This window comes from Etheostoma spectabile, chromosome 19, assembly GCF_008692095.1.
Source record: "Etheostoma spectabile isolate EspeVRDwgs_2016 chromosome 19, UIUC_Espe_1.0, whole genome shotgun sequence".
NCBI classification, from domain to species: domain Eukaryota; kingdom Metazoa; phylum Chordata; class Actinopteri; order Perciformes; family Percidae; genus Etheostoma; species Etheostoma spectabile.
Window position 1 is genome coordinate 9,769,584 of NC_045751.1, and position 20,744 is coordinate 9,790,327.

At 42.7% G+C, this 20,744-nt stretch overlaps 1 protein-coding gene across 5 annotated transcripts in view; it reads left to right on the forward strand.

The window, feature by feature from the left end:
* nhsl2 (NHS-like 2) overlaps window positions 1-13,408 on the forward strand; it is a 135,957-nt gene extending 122,549 nt beyond the window's left edge. For all 5 annotated transcript variants that reach the window (XM_032499380.1, XM_032499382.1, XM_032499381.1 and 2 more), the window contains exons 5-10: window positions 4,891-5,073; window positions 6,261-7,389; window positions 7,560-8,712; window positions 8,898-9,207; window positions 10,446-10,563; window positions 12,611-13,408. In XM_032499380.1, the coding sequence (XP_032355271.1) occupies window positions 4,891-5,073; window positions 6,261-7,389; window positions 7,560-8,712; window positions 8,898-9,207; window positions 10,446-10,563; window positions 12,611-12,935 (3,218 nt within the window). In that variant the 3' untranslated portion in view covers window positions 12,936-13,408. The remainder of the gene's footprint in view (window positions 1-4,890; window positions 5,074-6,260; window positions 7,390-7,559; window positions 8,713-8,897; window positions 9,208-10,445; window positions 10,564-12,610) is intronic.
* The last annotated feature ends 7,336 nt before the right edge of the window (window positions 13,409-20,744 follow it).

A 20,744-nucleotide genomic window follows, 5' to 3' on the forward strand; every position in this document is an offset into this window, starting at 1 on the left:
CCGATTTAAAGAGGCGAGGATGTTCAGAAGTTAATATTTTGGCTTAAAATTGTACACAGTATTTTGATGTCAAAAAAAATGAGAGGGGAATTATTGTAGTGATTTTGGTGGGAAATCAAGAAATGCCTGTTAAAATGATTAACAGGGTCTTTGGCCGGGATAAAACCACAGAATCCTCCCCGTTCACACTCCATGCAGGGCCATATTGAAGAGACATTATTATAAATGAATCATCGTCTTGTCTCTCTGGTGAGGGCTGCTGATAGTCGAAACAGTGTCTATTATTTATGGCTGCAGGAGTAACACAAAGATTCCCGACCTCTGAGCGGTAGCTGGATCACAGACGGGTCCAGTCGAGAACGAGGAGATACAGAGGTCATGTGATTCAGGTGTGTAAGCTTGTACAGGGAATATATGATGTATCAGTTGAGCCTATTTTTCAGTTTTGGAGCAATAGGTATGAAACACGAGGGGATTTAAAAAAAAAACTTTACCCTAGAACATGCCTGTCTGAAAATATAAAGAATCTTTTCTCGCTCCGTCATGTAATGAGCTTCCAGAACAAGTTGTGCGTTGCCCTTCAATTAATTATTTTAAGAATAGGTTGGATGCATTTGCTGTCAAAAGGTGTAATGTATAACTATAAAGCTTGTCAGTAATTTATGTAACTTATTAATGTAATTGTTAGAAAATTTCAATTATGAAATTAATCTGTTTTATGAAAATAAGATGTTAAAATGTGAATATATATATAGATATATATATCTATATATATATATATGTTTGCAGAGTCTGGAATAGAGGATTTTATATCCTCTACCAGGATTTTCTTCAATGAATTTGAATAAAAATGCTTATCAGCCGGACAGGAAGTCATATTTAGCGCCTCTCAAGTGAGTCATAGCTCAGTGTAGACGTTTCAGCCCAAACACTTATTTATGCATGCTCATTCATGAGAGCGAACGCTGTTAAATGGCACTCAGTGAGCTAAACAGAGATATTCCTAGAAAAATAGACACAGAATGAATGACTGAGTTGAATAGACTTTTGCGGAGATAAAGAAGACGGGTGGGAAAAGAGAAGGGTCGTTAATGAGTGAAGCAGACACACAGGTGGACTCACAGGGATTTTCTTTCTCTTTTATAACTGAAATAATTGTTAACTGGCTGTGATACATCAGCCAGGGTTGACGCGTTTCATTGAAATCAGCGATTTTAATAATTATCCAGCCAGGAAATTAGATTTCTGGCTTCCAAAATTAATTTTTGTGCAACATCTCATCACCTGATGGAGTGTCGAGACACCCACAGCGCACATAGCTAATCATTCATTTGGCCAAATGACTTCCAGATGTCCGGGTTGAAACCAGGCTTTTTTTCAGATTACACTTGGTTACAGCATGTTTTCACCGTGAATATAGAAATATAGTCATCGAAATGCTGTTGAAACAACAGTCATATGTTGTCTCTGCAAATCAGAGACGTCTCACATCGTGAGCTCTGCAGTGATTTGGTATGGGCTAACACCAGAAACAACGTTATCCAAATCTAAGTCTGGATTGAAGACTTTCTTTTGAAAGGACTTAAAGTGCCCATATTTTTGCCCATACATTTTTGCCCATACATTTTCATGTTCATAATTGTAATGGCAATGGCAAAACACTGCTACAACACACACAAGTTCGCCCTAATGTACAAAAGAAATTATATTGAACTACTTACATGTCCCTAGTCTGCAGGTATTCCACGCTAAATATGAAGCGCGCCCTAGTTTAGAAGAAGTCTCCCGGCTAATCCTGCCTTGTACTGAACAAAGTTGGAGAAACAGCTAGCTGATGTGGTATTAGCTGAAGTGGTTAGCAAACACCAAATGTTTCGGCTAATGACGTAGACGGCCCTGCAGATTTGGACCAGCTCACCTGGAGAATGAGGGCAGGACACATTCAGAAACCGCATCTCACTCAAAACAACATGGATGGTTTGTTTCTAAGTTTGTATGTGTGTGGAAGCACCATAGGCACAAATAACCCCCCACCCTGTGGCGACTTTGTATTGTTATTGAGAAGAACCTTCGCAGACACTGGCCTTTATTTTAATTGCTTCGATGTTGGCACTCCGTTAAAAGGATACTTCACCGATTAGCATTACGCTTTGTGTCAGTAAAAATACAGTATTTTCAAAAATGGTCAATTTGTGTAATCTGAGCCTTTTTAAATTTTGTTTTGTACCTTTTTTTGGGCTGAAGTTGTTAGGCTCTGGCCAAAAATGCCTCTAATGCTGCAAAAGGACGATTTTTTGCGTCATCAGAAGGGTTTTTTCCAGACGCACAACACAGCTATCTCTCGTATCAGGGGGACATGAGGGAGGGAAGCACGGTCATTGAAAAACACTACCGGGTTTCTGCTGATACAAAGCTTAATGCTAATCGCTGAAGAATCTCTTTGATTGTCATTGTTTGTCTCCTTTCTGTGGTCTTAAGCTGGATAAATAACAGCACAACAAGTTGTGATGACCTTTGCTCTGTAACAAAACTCTACATGGACGTTTTGTGTGTCTCTGAGCTTTGTTTCCAAAATGGGAATACAAAATGTGTCACCTCAGCTCATTTAGTTGTTTTTTCTGCAAATGTTTTGTTATCTCTTGTTTTTGGTTTTTCGTTCAGCGTCGCATGGGTTTATGGTTAGCACAACAAGCAGTTATTGAATCCGATAGCTCAGTGCTTGTTTCATGAAGAAACAAAAAGCAAGTATCTTGTACAATACAATATACAATACAGTATTCTATATTGCTCCTAACTCAGTTTGTTTTGGCACTGATTGCATCATGCCAGTACACTTTTCCATCGATTGAACAAAATTTGATTGATTTTCTGTTTGGCTTCATTGATTTTGTGTGTTTTCTGTCTTAACTCATCGAGGGAAAACAAAACGTCACTGAATGGCATCGTAGTGTCGTAGCAGATATTGCAGCAGACTGAATCGTGCAGCCAGGCGAGAGACTGCATTACGTGTCGTTGAGGTAATCAAGTGGTGACCTGCTGCCTCCGATGACTCATTGGATTACGGTCTGCTCAGACAAGACATCAGACAGACAGGAAGTACAACAGAACAGCAGGTTTCTCAGCAGCTTCTGCTGTAAATCACTGTGGATCAAATAATGACTGCGGAAAATGTAGAACATAAACATGTAGGTGTACGGTGGCAGAAAAAAGAAAGTGTGGCCGTTCAAGCATGTAGTTACATCAGCTTAATGCACGCTTTCTCATCTGCCATGACATGTTCAGTGGAGGGGACCTCCTGTCAGCTGACTGAAACCTGTTGATGTGACAAGCTTTAGGCAACTTTGAGCATCACTTGTTAAAAATACCGGTGATCGGGGTAATCGGAAATCCAGAAATCATTGAGGATAATGTCAGTAAAATGCACGCTCACATTCTCTCTGTGATGATTTAAACCAAGCCAGATCAGGGCGCCAACACAGTTTCATAATGTAATAATGTTTTTTATTTTACCATTGGGATTTTCCAAGTTGTATTTTAGTACAATTGAGTCTTTGTTTCATATTTAAGAGAACAACCAGGCAAGTTTGACAGCCCTGATTTAGACAGTGAGTTTGGTGAAAACAGTTTGTATTTCATATGTTTGAATTGTGGAGTATTAATAAGCATTTCATTGTTATTTTAACAGCGCATTAGTAAAATGCATCTAGGCTCGTGCACAGCGCGCGCACATAATAGCAATGCGCCAAGGTACAAACGCACCTGGCTTTAAAAGGGAATGGGAGATGACACTCTCATTGGTTAATCGCATGTTACGGCCAAAACACACCTATGATTAATTAAGACACTAATTACAACCCTTCTGAACCATGCTTCACGCTATGCGATAGATCGTGAAAATACTTGCTCACTAAGGTTTCGCCAAATCTTCATGTAAACAATTTCCTAGGAATCATCAATTGCATTTTAATGAGGAAATTAAAAGGACTGTTTGTGACACTGCAGGTACTGTAGGTTTAAGCCAAGTTATGTTAAGCTTATCCTTAAACGTTTGGGGCTAACTTTGCTCTTACCGTGTCTTTTTAACAAATAATGTTTTGTAAAGTCTCCCATTTTTTGCACTTCTCAAAATGTTTAAGCCACCATTACTGCCTGTTGCTCAAAGTATGTAAGTAAGTTGTGTCTTTCTTGGCACATCTCTCACAAAAAAACACATTTTAACCTGAATGAAACAAGCCGGGAACATACAGTAAGTTTAATAAAAACACTACTTCCTCTTTGTCGCGACCATTTTTAAAAGATGTGAGGCAAAAACGCTGCACCATTTAAGGAATGACTTTAAATCAGGTGATGCTCACAGGATCAAATTCTTCTCTACACATTAGGCCTGCACGATTCGGGGGAAAAAATATGAATCACGATTTTTTTTTTAGCTTAGAATTGATATCACGATTCTCTGCCATGAGTTTTTTCTCACAAAGTGTAATGTCAAAACAAAACAAATTGGCAGTACCAAACATAGATTTCTTTTGGCACCTATGGCGCATCACCACAAGCCTGTAAACACAGAGGCTTCAGTAAAGAGAAGGGAGTTTTATACAGTCTGTTTAAAACTCACAGAAGAAAGTAGTAGTGTTTGTGATGCAGTCGGCTCGTAAAGTTAAATGAGAATCAAAGACATAAATAAAAAATCAAAATGATTAAAAATGTAATCGCGAACAGGGGTGAATCGGATCGCTATTTTAGATTAATCATCTCTCAAGTCATCATCTAATACTTTATCGCCATGTCAACAACATGATAGGATTTACTTTTTTATGTTTCATTAAATTTACTGTATGTGAGTTATATCTACTCTGCCCTTCATCTCACTGACCCCCCCTTCTCCACCAGGTGAAGGGAGAGGAGGGAAATTCCACGGGGTCGACCTCCTACAGCACTCTCCATCCCCATCCCCCTCTCCAGGGGACCCCTTCCCCCACCAGCCCCGCTCCCTGGAGCCTGTCACGGACACCTTCCACCAGAACCTCCCCTTGAGGAAGACACACTCTGACCTCGACACAACCGTACCTGCAGGTGTGTGTGTGTGTGTGCGCAACCATTAAGGGTACCCTCCTCCGATGTTTTTTTTCCCGTTTTGTCTTTGTCCTGGTCCTGTGGTTCAAATCTTGTTACCGCTCACATGAGAAAGAGGGACAGAAATAAAATATCTCAACTCATAAACTACTTACCCCAATGTCAGCTGAAACTGTTGGCGTTGTTGGAAACCTTTATACCCTCGATTATACTGCACAAGGTGTTTGCAGAAAAGTGAACAACTGAGCTGTAAAACACTTCTCTTTTCACTGTGGCACAAAATGATTTGAATCATTTTTCCTTTCTGCTATTCACCCACCCCCAGTAATCTGTTTAGCTCAGGATCCTTTCATGCCTAATTGGTTTATTCACTGCAACAGAGATACTCAATCGCAGGAAATGAAGGCTTCATGTAAACAGTTTAACCTGAACAAGGCCTTACTTGCTGACAGGCGAGAGAAAGCAGAACACCTAGACGTAGCTGACATAATTCTTTTTTTAAATTTCAATCGATTTTGTGTCAAGGATAATTAAATTTAGCAATGCGATATTTCTGTTATTTGGTCCATATCCATTACCTAGTCCAAACATGCAATACCCTTACATTTTGAATCCTGATTGACTGCAAACAATGGCAAAAACTTATAGTTAGTATATAAAATAATGCACATACCATAGTTGACATAGATGCATAGGCAGATTGAATTCATCTTTACACTTTATCTACAGCCTGCAGCAACCAATCACAAAAGGGGTCAAATCCCAGGAACACCAGACACATGGGTAGACTTTCAATGATTAATACAAATGCATATGTAAAAATGTATACATAAAAAGGGCCAAAATTCACATTTTGTCGCCAAAAAGAATGCAAGGAATTCTGAAGGTTTATGGTCAACCAAGTTCTATAAAAGATGCTGTGCTGACAGTGTGCAGTAGTCCTCGAGGTTTTTGGCAACCAGCATGTAGTATATTATCTGAAGGACTTATTTCTGTTGATGTAAGCATGCTGTCATGAATGATACACTCTGTTCTTATCTTTTTTATTTTTAGAGGGTTATTTATGCTTTAAAGTCAAATAGTTTGTTTGTCAGCTGTAGATGGAAGAAGTCTTTATCTGGACGTAAGTTTGTTCTGATCAGTTAAGTTGTATTAATTCTCCCTCTTTTCCCCCCTCTCCTCCACAGATAACACGTTGGAGCAGCGTACCCCAAACCAACTTCACCCAGGAACTATGGACCACTCTGGGCTGCTGTGCTCAAACACACCCTCCGCTTCCTGGAACGGACCTAAAGGCTCCACCTTCTCTCCTGGAGCGTGGAACGAGCCTTACAATTACAGCATGAATAAAGGCCCAGCGGTTCCGCCCAAACAGCACAGCATCATTGGTCATGCAGGAGGAGGGACACAGGACGGGGTGATGTTGGTGAGCTCTGGACAGTCGGCGAGCTCTCATTCCAGTTCATTCACGCCTGCGACAAACCCTTCTGGGAGAGGAGGGAATAGCATGCCAGGGATTTCATTGGCAGCGGCGATAATGGGGAAGCGGAGCAAGACGGAAGGGGCTGCAGCCGATGGAGGGAGGGGAGGAGGAGGGGGAGGGGGAGGAGGTGTTGGGGAGGCAGCGAGAGGGCGGGAGAGGTCGGCACGTTCCATTGCAGCAGCGAACGCCTTCAAGTTCCGGGAGCGTTCCCTTTCTACGCCCACGGATACCGGCTCCTTCTGTTTTACAGAAGGTGGTTTATGCCAGCCGGACGGGAACATCTTGCCTACAGGGAACGGGAATGCAATGGCAGTAACAGGCCACCAACAACAGCATCATAACTTCCTGGGTTCGGGTGAAAACTATGCCCTTCTTTATCCTAGAGGGAGCTCCGAAGACAGCACAAGTACCACAGACACAATCTCTGTCACAGCTTCAGACTACAGCGCAGATGGCCGCTTGCGCCTACGCTCCCGCTCCATCTCGCTTAAAAAATCCAAGCGCAAGCCGCCACCGCCTGTGAGGAGCGTGTCTCTCATGAAGAACCTTGGAGAAGCCGAGGGGAGAATCCACCACGATGGCGGTCTTTACCGGGATGGCCGGCCAAAGAGCTTGCACATCCCCAGGGACCACTTCCCAGACTTCCAGCCTGATTTCCTCCTGCCAAGCTTGTCCTGCTCCTCTAAGCCCAGTGTTGTTGAGCGGGAGCTGGGCCATGGAAGCGCTGATGGACCTCCAAGCCTGGAGGTCCAAGCCCCAGATAGGGAGGGAGAGACAGAGCTAACATTCCCCACTCACTGGCAGCTGGGGGAGTGGAAGAATGACCCTTACAGGTAAGACATGAAACTATACTTTATGTTAGCAGCTTATTGACTTGATGCAGTTTGGATCTGGCTACCTGTCTGGTTATTTGTTTTGTTGGCTCTTCAATATTCTGTTTGTTTAGTTTGTTGGGTAAAGACTAGAAAGGAATTGAATTTGTGTCTCTTTTTTTCTTCTCCAGGTCTCTATCAGGCTCCAGCACAGCAACAGGTACCACAGTGATTGAATGTATGAAAGTGAGAGGCAGCTCGGAGTCCCTGCTTGATTCTCCCTCCCCCTCCAGAGCCACCTCACCATCACAGCTCTCCATGGAAACTGACATCAAGGCATCCTCGCCCTTCAAACCCCCAGGACTTATGTCCCCATCAAGTGGCTATTCCAGCCAGTCAGAGACTCCCACCCCAACTGTTCCACTCAGTCACATGGCAGGTCACGGGACAGTAGGGACATTGGGGTGTAAGTTGCGTCCCAAGATCCCAGAAAGGAAATCATCCCTACCATCGCCAAAGGACCCGACTGCAAGGTCTAGATTGTCGTTTGAGATGCCCGGAAATGCACATCTAGAGCTGTCATCAATCAAGCCAAAGCAAAAGGCCAGCAGACGACATTCTGACACCTCCACAGCGGTAAAACCGGGAAAAATCAGCCCCAGCTCCTCACAGGTATTGCCTGTGGTTACCCAGAATGAGCTGAAGACTATTCGGCTTCGCTCAGTCTCTCGTGGTGACTTGGAGGACTGCCCTGATGGGGCGTCTGACACCATCGAAGAAGAACAACATGGCCGAGACCTAGGCGAAGATCCTGGCCCGCCACCCACCCTACCAAAACCCAAACCACCTGTCGCTGTCAAGCCACCGTTGCCCAAGCGCCCCCTAAACCTCCTCCTCAAGTCTCCTTCCCCCTCCTCCACTTCCCCCCTAGCCCTCGACTCCCCTCCTGGCTCACCTGTGGACCGGCCTGTCCCCCTAGGCAACATCTACAAAGTCATGAGAAAACCTAAACCCAAAAAACCTCCACCGCAAACAACAAGTCCCTCTGCTCTTCCAGATTACACCGCTCCACAAACTGCCTATGACCATCCATTCCTCCCCCACTCCCAGGCCCTCTGTGATCTCCCTCCTCTTCCGGACCCCCAGCCTCTCCTGGAAGACCCAGCGATGGAGCCTGACTTTGACGTCGACCCAGAGATCTGTCTCGGTCCAGGGGATGGAGGCTCACTCCCCTCTCCCTGCAGTAACCAAGAGGCCCCGGAGCTCCAGGACAAGAGCAAAACTCTCCCCTCAAGGATGACAATCTCCTGTCTGGCAGAGCTGTCAGACAAAAAGAAACCCAAGGTGAGTAAGACATTGCTCAGAAAATTAGAGCTTTATTTTAGAGGTGTCCATGTGGTTAGGGCCATTAAGTGTGTCAGGCAAACAGTAGAAAATTACAGTTTACAGTGGTAGAGATTGGCAATGTTGTCAATGTCTCATCTTAATCTCAGAATTATTGCTGTACTTAATTTTTCATTCCCGTCCAGGTTCCACCTCCAGTCCCCAAGAAGCCGAACGTCTTGCTTCTTCCCTCGTCGGTCCACTCCTCCACCAATGGCAGCACAGAACGCCAGACCCCACAGACCGACAGCCCCGTGGGTCTTCGGTCTCCTGTAGGAACAGTCCCATCAGAAGAGTTTCCCGGTTTTACCAATGTTCCGGATATGCTAGAGCAAGATGAGAACCACTTGGGAACAGACGAGGAGAGTTCCAAAGAGTCATCACTTCAGTCGTCTCTGCATGATTCCTCCCTCACAGAGCTGGGAGGGAGAATGGCCAGCACTGCGATTGGGGCATGTATGTTCTAGGAGAAGGTTTTTAAGAAATGTGTCCTGATTAGGCACAGAGGGTCGTTAAAAATTAAGTCTGAGTCTTCGCCTGCGTCCGGCATGACTCAAACAATTAAGTGGCCAAAGATGAAGAAACATTAAAAAGGAGTACCCTACCAAAACTGTACATGTAGGCTTGAAAAATCATTTGCAGCTGTAGTCAGCTTGGAATCATGTTGCAGGGAATTACAATGGAGACCCAGTTTCACAGTGAAAAAGGAGACTATGGACATCAAAATCTCCATAGAAACTCAAAACCCTTTTCTGCTAACCATCTGTATCCTGAGTGTGTTTGAAACCCTCTCCGTCATACATCATGCAGCACACATCATTTGTCACTAGCTGTTTACATTAGACTTCCATGTAACTGTAGTTGCATGCAAACAACGGTTAATACCTAACTGTGCAAGGGTCAAATGGAAACTCTATTTAGAAAAAATAGGAGTGTACGTTTTCAGTGGGGTATTCTTTTAATGTGAATAATTCAACAGACAATACATAATTCGACCCATTCCTTAATGGCATTGCTCAAAAAGCTTTCTTTTACATATTTTAGGTATAGCTAATTTATGAATGACTTGGCTAATTAGCAGTGAGCTCATTTTAGGTAACTCCTGTAGTGTTGCAGTGTCTGTCGACATAGATAGATATATGTGCACTTACACATTAATTCAGAATATTTTGTGTGGTTTGTGTATTTAAGAAGCTATGTACAGTTAAATAAACCCTATCCTTGTTAGTATTCGCTAACACATATGAGCTAATACGTACTGATTTCAGTCAACAGCTGTGGAATTCCTAACCTTTTCCTTGTCATTGTATATACTTGTTTAATGAACATCTGATTAGAAGCCTTCCCTGCTGCGTGTGATACATAACCTCTTGATACTCCCAGAGGAGACTTCTCAGGTTTTGAAGCAAATCAAAGCCCAATTGCTCTAAAATTGGACCAAATCAAAACACAGACTGGTCCCCACTGTTTGTAACAGTCAAGATGACATTAATCGTGATTATCTAATTATTTACTGTTTTTGTATGGAACTGAGTCAGATTTTACTTGCATTGCATACACATGTACAGTATAATGAAATAGCTTAGGTAAAACAACCATAACGCCAGCAGTAATATACAGATAGCATGTGTTATCAATATACAAAAATAACATATACATATGATGTCTTGACATGATTTCTCTGTCTTGTTCAGATGACTTGGAAGCCAATGAGAAGACGGTACTCCATATTGCCGAGGAAACGGATGATGTCTTGACGACCGGCACACCCGCAACACACACCACCGAAGACCTGTTCACTATTATTCACAGGTTCGAACGTGCACCCACATTCATCCAATTTCAGACATACAGTCAAGATAGTATTGTATTTACAAACAATTATTCTTATTTTTTACCAACCATTCTTAAGAAGAAATGTCTTCTTAAAACCCACTTACGGATAGTTTTCACGAAGAGTCTGTTGGTCACCAAATGTTTTCTTATTTTGGATTTGTTCTGAGGTAAGATAGAGTCTATGCACACTTAAGAGCACACTTACACATATTTGATTCCTGATTTTTTGTCCAGAATAATTGGTTGTTGTATTTTCTTCAATTGTACAGCTGTGTGATATTAAAGGGTTTAAGAAAAAATATTATTTTTATCATTTACAATATTCTTAATAAATGTTATTTTTAGTCATTTAAAAAGCATTGTAGTCTTTTAAATAGACCAAGACTACACTTATACTTCACATCAATTATGAGCAATTGGGAATCATGCCATCCAGTATTTAGAGATTGATAGGCCCAAGGTAGATTTGAAAAATTACAAATGCATGAGCTGAACTCAAACATCGTTTTCTATGTACACAAAAGGGCCTATTTAAATATTGTTCACAAATCTGTCTAAATCTGTGTTTGTGAGTAAGGTTAGGGTTCATCCGTGAAGAAAACACCTCTCCAAAGTGCCAGACGCCATCGAATGTGAGCATTTGCCCACTCAAGTCAGTTACATCGACGAACTGCAGTCAGAGGAGAGAGAGAGAGAGAGAGAGAGAGAGAAGAGAGGGGGATGAACCTTAACCTTAACCTCCCCAATACAGTAAAACTGCACATTTTAGAGTGGCCTTTTATTGTGACCAGCCTAAGGCAAACCTGTGCAATGATCCTGCTGTCTGATCAGCATCTTGATTTGCCACACCTGTGAGGTGGATGGATTATCTCTGCAAAGGAGAAGTGCTCACTAACACAGATTTAGACAGATTTGTGAACAACATTTGAGAGAAATAAGCCTTTTGTGTACATTGAAAACGTCTAAGATCTCCTCATGAAAAATGGGGGCAAAAACAAAATCGAGCCCCGAGGAGGTCTCGCATCTTCCAGCACCGTGTTGATCTGTCTACGGAACTGAGATGCTACTAAACATGGATTCACCTCCTGCAGAAGTGCCTCCACTTCAGAACTATTGAAGTTTGGAACAGGTGCTCCACCCACTTTAGACTTTTGTCTGGGCATTTGCCCACATTTTCTTTTCAATTTCTGTGTGCACACGGCCCTGTAGTCTGATGCCCTTTTTATGTGGATTTGCGGGGTAACTGACACACACTTTGATTTTAAAAGAACAATGGGATTCATCCTAATAAGAACACAGGTGCGAACAATTCTATGGTTTTAGAACAGGTCACAAATCTGATGAAGACTTTTCTTAGGACCTTTCTCAAAAACATATTTAAGAAAAAATTAAGAAAGATATATAGGTAAATGAGATCCACAGGTATTACAGTAGATGCCTTTCCACAAGAGGCTGTTTAAAAGCTTCAATAGTGCAATGCAAATGGTTTCAGCCATCTCCAACCATGCCTGCCGGCTTATTTTAACCCGGAGCATGTGACGAAAGACGCATTGTCTTGTTGAAAAGGTGTGAGGCGGATGGATCAGAAGGTTCCCTAGCAACGGCTACACGTACAGTGTGTAACTGCACGACCAGCACCTCTTTTCAGAATCTCTCTCCAGCACAGACATGGATGAAAACACACACGGTTTCACAAGAAAGCTAGTGTCTAAGCAACAGGTGTTTTACCTTGCACGATGCTGAAAATAGCTTGAAAGGCAGAGAAGAAAAGGTGAAGAGGGGGGAGAAGAAGAAGAACAGGGGTCAGTGTGTTCATCTCCGACAAGAAAGCATGGAGTCTTTTCTGTAGTTACACGCTTTAGATTGTATCATTCTCTAAAAGGAGAGATGTCAATTGAAATAAGGGCTGGAGGAGTAAATCTCAAATTATGGATTGAAGCGGACACCAATGGTGTGGAACTTAAAACTTGCTTCCTTATCTTTCTCTCCACCTTTGCTAATAATCTTCTCTTCCGTTTTCCAGGTCCAAGCGAAAGGTTCTAGGTCGTAAGGAGCCGACGGACTCCTTCGGCAGCCGCCAGAGTCTTGTGTCCCCGGTGAAGCACAGCACCAGCGGGAGCGAGCTCCGAAATCTTACCTTAGGCAGTCAGAGGTCCAGCTCCCGCAATGAGAACTTTATGGCCCTGCTTCAGAAGAAAGGCAGCAAGTCTTCCAGCGGAGGGGCCAGAGTCTCCGCAATGGAGCTTCTCAAAAGCACAAACCCTCTGGCACGACGGGTCACAGAGTTTTCCACCGGCGACGAGGGAGGAGATGGGGCATCTGGGAATGACAAACCCAACGATCAATAAAAGGAATTATCGTTGATGGATGTTAACCGGGTCCGTTTGTTGTTGACAAAACTACCAACCCCTTCTACAATGTGCCACCCGCTGCAGATGAGGCCTTCTGACTAACATGTCCAACCGGATCGCTCCAACTACTGATTGACCATTTGCACTGTCCAATCCAATTGGAGCACATTTGGACAAAATGGTCCCTCCCATGGTTGAAGCACTGCTGTACCCACACCGGTCCCTCTGGGAAAGCGAGAAATCTGCGGAGAGCAAAGTTTGTTCTCACCACATTTTCAATGACAGGTGGAGGTTTTAAGGTTCTGCTTCAACGCTGCATCGTGTTTTCCTCATTGGGGATATGCTCAGTGTGGAGGATGGATGCATAGATGGGTGGATGGGTGGAGTAGACACTGGGAATATAAGGATATACAGTGAATACCTTTACTTCTGGCTCCTTCTGGATGAAGACAACAAGAGTCCCTGATGGCGACACTGAATATGAATCTGTAGCCAGTTCTACTGATCCACAAGGACACCACAGAGGATCAGCATTCAAATAATTCCAAGAAATAAATGGAGTAAATTACAGAAGATGTGATTCATCTACAATTCAACCAAAACCCTCCCACCAGTAGCACTACGGCACCCGCACCTGTAGACCTACATGAATTGAAGGGTCGATTATTAACGGTGTGATGAGGACCTGAGAAAGCAAATATGCCCAAAACCGTGGGCATTATATCTCTACCGCTATATGGCAAATGCAATGCCATAGCAACTGATTTGAGCGGATGAAGCGATTTACAAAGAAAAACCACCTGGGGGCTTTTTGCCTCCAAAGATGCAGCATTAGCATGCCACAGAGTTTGTTGCTCATGCTACGAACATGAAACTACACAAAACATTCCACAGAAGCACCCAGAAAATGGGCGACATATTTGGAACGCAAGCACTTTTTTTTTTTCTTCCCTCGGTGTCGGAGGTCGCTACCTTTTTTTTCTCGAGATACCCATCAACCATTTTTTTGTCTTTGTTTAGCTGTTCTTATATTTTTTCATTATAGTTTTGTTCTTACACATGCTAGATGGCCATATATTGTACATGTTTCATTGGACTGCACTGTATGTATCATGTACAAAGATAAATGTAACGCATCTATCTGCGGATAGCATTTGCGGACACAAAGACTAAAAATAGTGTACAGAGCAGCAAACAGCTTGGACTACAAACTGGCCACACCATGGAGGGAAAATAAACACTCAAACATACGGACTAGGGAGCAACGCCATGGAAGACAAACCCAACAGACGAGAAAAGTGTGTGTTCACAGGAGTGTGTGTGCAGATAAAATCTAGCCTGCGGAGTTTCTGTACAGAGAGTATGAAGCAGGCATGGTTGTTAAACAGGGTTTTTATTCATTTTGGTCTCCGGTGACGGGACCAAAAGACTGTTAAAAACTACAAACAGACCAGAGGGGACCTAGCGGTGGGAATTTGTGTGTGTCTGTGCGCGCGCGTGTGTGTTCATATGTGTGCAAAGGGAAGTGCCAAGAACAAAGCAGAGAAGAAAGAGAGAGAGAGAGAGTGTGTGAGTGCATGTACATGTGCCCGTTTAGGTGTTTGGCTTTTTTTTGTTTTTTTGTTTCCTCACTACGTGTGGTTATTTGTGCGCGTAAATGTCCCACCCCCACCCCCACACACACCCTAAGGGATCCGGAACCAATAGGATTCGGAATTAAAAATGATTTTAACCGGCAGAGTTTGAACTTCTGGAATAAGGGAGTCTCGTGATGTTAAATCCCCCCCCCCCCCCCCCCCCCCAGGTCTCTAGTCAGCCAGTCCGTCTGCAGTGTCGCAGAGTGACGTTACATGAATAGTTTCTGTTTGTTTTGCCCTCCTCCATCCATGTTTTTCACATTCTGTCTCTTTTCGTCTCTGAGGTGAGGTGGCGTCCTCCTCCTCCTCCTCCTCCTCCTTCTCCTCCTTTCCACTCGTTCCTCTCCTCCTCCTTTCATCACTGCTGGAGCACACAATCCATCTGTCTCTCTGCGTATAGCATCCTCTCGCTCTTTTTTTTTCTCTCCAGTAACCCTCTCTCCTCCTTCTGGCACATGCAGTAGCACACGCTCTCTTTCTTCACCTTTATACTGCAACCTCTTTCTGTTTTCACACGTAGCATCGCCGCTCTGTTCCTTCCTCTTTTACCCTTAGCCTCCCCATCCTCCCCTCCCTCCCTGACCGTCCCCTACTTGCAGTTAACCTTCCCCTGTCTCTCCCCTCTCTTCCTCCTCTCCCTCCTTTCTGCATTCAGTCTATGCATCTGAGCTCGGCAGACGACACATCACCGGATGAATGTCAATGAATGACTGTTACGCAAATGCTGTGCTTAGTTTGACAGTGCAAAAAAACAACAACATCCCATTAATGCTTATCTTCTGCCTTCTCTTTTTCTCGTTCTCTGAGTTTTTATACATTTTTTTAACCTTCTGTTTTAGCGTCCATGCTAATGGATCTGTGCACATGCACGGAAACAGGCAGGGTTGGAATGTGTTTTGGCCTAAAGGACCTTTTACTTTTGGACTGTGATCGAAGTTTCCCTGTGGTATTTGACCCTCAGTTCTGGATCACCGTGGCCTGAGAATTTTGGATTAGCAGTGGTTCAGCTCTAACACCTGACTTCTCCCTCGAATGGATGGGCCCGTGTGGAGGGGAGGAGGGAGCCTTTCATCTCCTGACTCCCAGTCGGCAAACTATCCCTCGGTGCTATTGAGTCAGAGCTCCCCCTAGTGGGTTGAAAGAAGAGGAACCCACATACACAGGAGAGCTTAAAAACAAAAACAAAAAAAACTCCTTCACACACATCTCTCTTCCTTCAGGTATTCCATCATCCTGAAAAAAGGAGGATTTTAAAAATTGCATAACTTATCACCATTTATGATGACTAGTCACGTGACGCTTGTTTTAAATATTTAGTGAATGGAAAAAAAAAGATAAACCTATAAAACTGTGTTTGTTTGTCTTGTAAACTGAATTATGGGCGTGTTGGTGCAGCGCCTACTGTGTTTAATTTTTAATTTTTTAATATGTTTTTTTTCTTCTTTCAGCTGCCTTAGTTAGTACACACTCAAACACAACCGTTCTAGAAATCTGGCCAAAGGAACAGTACAGGTGTATAAGGGAGCAGTTGTGTTTAATCTGACCTGTTGAGAAAAGTCTGAAAATCTGGTGCCTGAAGTGATTTAGATATTTGAAATATTTACCAAACAAAAATATGATTTGCCAATGCTTCATTCAGGTGTCAGGCGCAGGGTAAGCAATATCCTAGACAATCACATCACACATCAACTAAATCCCAGATTCTGTTGAAATATGGCACAGTGGACTAGAGAGTACAGTGTTAGGAGACAGAGAGATGGGGGGAGAGAGAGTGTTGTTTCAGCACAATATAAACAGGGACCGTTTGTACGTGGTGTGTGTGTGCGTGACACATTTAGTAAAAGGCGGTGTAAACGGCTAAGATGTGACACCTTCAGGATCCACAAACCCCAGTGCTGTTTTGCTGACTGTGTGGACAGATGGCGGACATCTTCAACACGGCACATTTGGTTTGATAGGGAAGTCAGTCGAGGTACAAACAGAGGAACATATGGGTACGCTGGTGAAAAGGGTGCTGTCCCATTTGAAGGGATCCAATCATTTAATATTGAGAAGAATATGTAATTTGTTTTTTTTTATTTTTACAGTTTTTCAGAGGCAAACTTTTACAGGACGCAGAAATAATCTCATTGGTTGGATTACTGCCAGCTCGGTGCCATATTTTGATACTTTTTCGGTCTACCAACCACCAAACTTTGGAACAATTGGTCCTCGGTGTATTTAGTTGATCCCTCAGCTCTTGCCATACACACACACACCAACCGATGAGAATATTTTAGCACCTCTGCCTCCAAGAAATGTCTGTAGAACTACATTACCAATCTCTAAAATATATTGACAACATATTATATTGAAAATGACATTTGTATAAAGTGTGAAAACCAGAGGTGACGCGAGAAATATATTGAATCTGTAATCCATTATCCCTTCTTTAGGAGGATGGGGGGGGGGGGGGGTGGGCACGAGGGTGTGGAGCAAAGGTTTGATTCTGCTGAATGTGGGGATTACCACGCTGAAATATACACACACACAGTCCATCATCTTTTCCTTCACCTCCTCTCTCCCTTCTTCTCGGCTGTCGTGTGACTGAGTAATCGTTTTAAAAGCTTTTACCTCTCTCGCTCTCTCGTTTGCTTCCCTGCTAAGTGATGAAAAGGTATAGGAACGCAAGAATGTACAGAGCAAGCTGCAGTCGCTCGTTAATTAATATGGTTTCATTTAACTGTCGGTCCCTGCGGATGCGGAACAGCCGCATTGTAACTTGTTGCTAAGAGACGGATAAAAGTTGTGTTGGAGAAAGTTAGGTTGGAGACTTGGAGTTCAAGGAAGGATACGTCGTTTTTTTTTTCTTCTTCCAGAGCCAACAGGAAGATGTTTCTGAATAACAAAAGTTTGTGTGAATAACACGTTTACAGTCTTTTGTTCAGTAAAATGAGTAGAGCCATTAAAATGACACTAAAAGCCAGACGAGCATGAACAAATCAAACATCCCTCCAGACTTCAGACGTAGAAAACAAGGATTTCCACATATAATCTGTCACAGACAAAGAAAACGGCCACTCCAGAAGTCTAGTACTTTATCACGTCGTAGGGAAAACTACCACAACGGGCCCAAGGGATTTCAAATAAATTCAGTCGTCCCCATTTAGCAAAACCACCAGAGAAGATATCTGACCCAGGAATTTAAAAGGGAACCGCACTTTTAAAAAGTTGATGTTCAGACTACAAATATGAGTTCTGCTTCCGGAACCCAACAACTCGACAAAGTGTTAGGTTTAGGGTCATTTTGATGTGTGCTTTTTGCTTGGCAGTGCATTAGGGGTGCATTTCACCCTTTGTAGGCGCTTTGAGAATACCACGGCTTCTTTTGGTCATATTTGTGCAGGTTTAGCAGCCGCTTTGTGTAGCCAATACATCGCTAAATTTACTAATGTATGACATGAGGCAAATCTAGACTAAAGCTTTGGATGTCACGTTTAAGGCCAGTGCGGAACAGCAGTGCATCACGTAACAGTTAAACATTTCCAAAGCAAAAAACCTCTCCTCTTTTCAACAACAAAGGTCTGTTGTCAATTTAGTTGAGGACTACTTTCTGCCAAAGTAAACCTGCCAAATGTCCATCTACATGCTCACAAAGAGCTCCACGTGTTACAGCCAGAAACCTTCCACTGAGCCACAGCCAAGCTCAACAAAATCCTTACTAATCCCGCTCAAACTTCCAAGGCTTGCTATAGCCCGTTTTTAGGGTAAACTATTATTCATCAAATTTGCTGAGAATGAAAAGTGTGTGCTAGTTTCAGGTTCACGATCTTTCGATAAATAAACGCGGTCCAGCTTCATGAGAGAGTGAAAGAGGGTGAAGAAGAGAAACCGGGGTGAGGGTTGCAGATTTGGGTCAAAGAGTATCTTGAATTTATTTGTAGGCGTGTTAGAGGGGTGGAGTTTCAAGCGTTTGGACATTTCAGGGGTACTATTTGAGTAGGCATGCTGCCAATCACAAAAACTGACATCCTTCGCTGGCAAACCCCCCCCCCCCTCCTGCCACCCCCCCCCCCCCCACAACCCAATTCCAATTCTAGGGTCTGTACAGGCAGCTTATAAAGACACAGAGATGATGATTAGAGAGACATAGAGAAAGAGAGACAGACAGAGTTACTGGAATTATTCTATTTTTGTTATTCCTCATTGAAAAAGACATATTTAAAGGAATATTCCGTGTATGTATTGAATAGCCTCTGTTTTCCCGCCCCGTCCAGTGGTGTGATCTGTAGCTGCGAGGTGGCGTCACACACAAAACGCTTCCCTCTGCAGCTATGCAATGCCAATGTGATGAAATTATTATATCATTATAAATAAATTATTTTTCTTGCTTAAAAAAAAAAAAGGTTTTGTTTGTTTTCTTTCCCGCTGGTGTTTGTGTTCCCGCCCGACTCGTCTTCAAGGTTTTCTGTCTGAACGGGTATTAATGAGTTTCCCTGAGGAGGCAGCGGCGCTTCAGCTAATTGGCTGTTTCTACGTGAAGCACGAGACGCCGACTAAAACCACTCGATCCAAAGTTTAGTCATGATTTACTTATTTAGGCCATGCATCTTCATAAAGCAATAGCTGGGACACATCTGTGTGATTCCACTGTCACACCAGAATTCATACTCACCTCTTATTAAATAGAAAACCTTGAACATCCTTGGAAAATAGAATCCTGCTGGTTTCTCCTAAGATGATCTATCCTAGATTTTTTTACAAAGAATTACATCTGTGTTTGAGGATCAATTTGAATCTCAAAAAAAGGGCTGCTATAGAAAAAAAGACCCCCATCCCATCTAATTCAGACTCCTGTTTCCCCCAGTAAGGTCCAGTTGACTTGCAATGGGGCCCCAAAAGCAGAACGCCCCCTTCTCAAGATTAGGTACTAAAGGTGACTGTAGTTTTACAGGTGTCACCTGTAGTTTTACTGTGACTCAGTGGTAGAGAGGTCACCTGCCAATCAGAAAGTTGGTGGTTCGATCCCTGCGGTTGCATTTCAAAGTGTCCTCGGGCAAGACCCTGAACCCCGAGTTGCCCCCGATGCTGCCCCATCGGAGTGTGAATGTGTGTGAGTGTTTATCTGATGAGCAGGTGGCACCTTGTACGGCCACTAAAAGTAGTTACGACTAGAAAAGCGCTAAAGAAGAACAAACTATTTACATTTACCTCTAGGCCTATTATTTTGGTTTCTATTTATTGATTCCAATTCAATTGAGTCAACTTTATTCATCCCTAAAGGGCATTTCAATTTTACAGTCAACCTGTCACATAAAGAACAAAAAGACAAGTTAAGATAAGTTAAGATAATACTTTATTCATCCCACAGCGGGGCAATTCCTTTGTTAGAGTAGCATTCTCATCAATAACAGCAAAAAAACAAACAAACAAACAAACAAGTAAACACAAGAAAGACAAGCAAACAGTAGACTATGAGCAGAAGGTAGACTGGAGTAAAGTGGCGTCAGATAAAGGTTTTGTAAAGTAAAGTGCGGTTGCCACAGTACAAAAAAAACAATATTGCAGTGTAAGCAAGTGACTTTAAAATTAAATTGAATATGTAATTAAAGTAATAAAGCAAAAGTAGGTAACCATAATCAAAGTTATATTCACCTGTGACCAAAAATAATATTGAAAAAGTAAGTACTTATAATGGAAAAATATAAATACAGATGAAGATATACAGAGAGAGTGTGGATTAAATGAAAAACAGGAACAGAAACTTCAACACATCAGGTAGTTCAGGCAGTATCAGGTAAGTTAGTTAATCAACTAAATAAATATAGAACCATAATCCAATTTAGTAAAGTAATAAATACATACATCAAAGCATTATGCTTCCCCAGTTATTACAAGCTCTGGATGTTACAGGTTGCTGCCATCAGCCACGTTTAAGAGCAACAAGTAGCATGCAGGATGCTAACGAGAGACTTCTGTAATGTCAACACAGTAAAAAGTGACCTACTTAACCAAGTTGGTTCACTGCTGGCTACAAGTTAGCATCACACACAACACAGGTCAGTCGAATGGCGTTTTGAGCTAACGTTAGCAATCAAACTATTATAGATAGCTCCAATGTTTTTGAAATGACTCCCATCTTCTGTTTTTGTTTGTAATGAGAAATTATTTATTATTTCATGGATTTCAC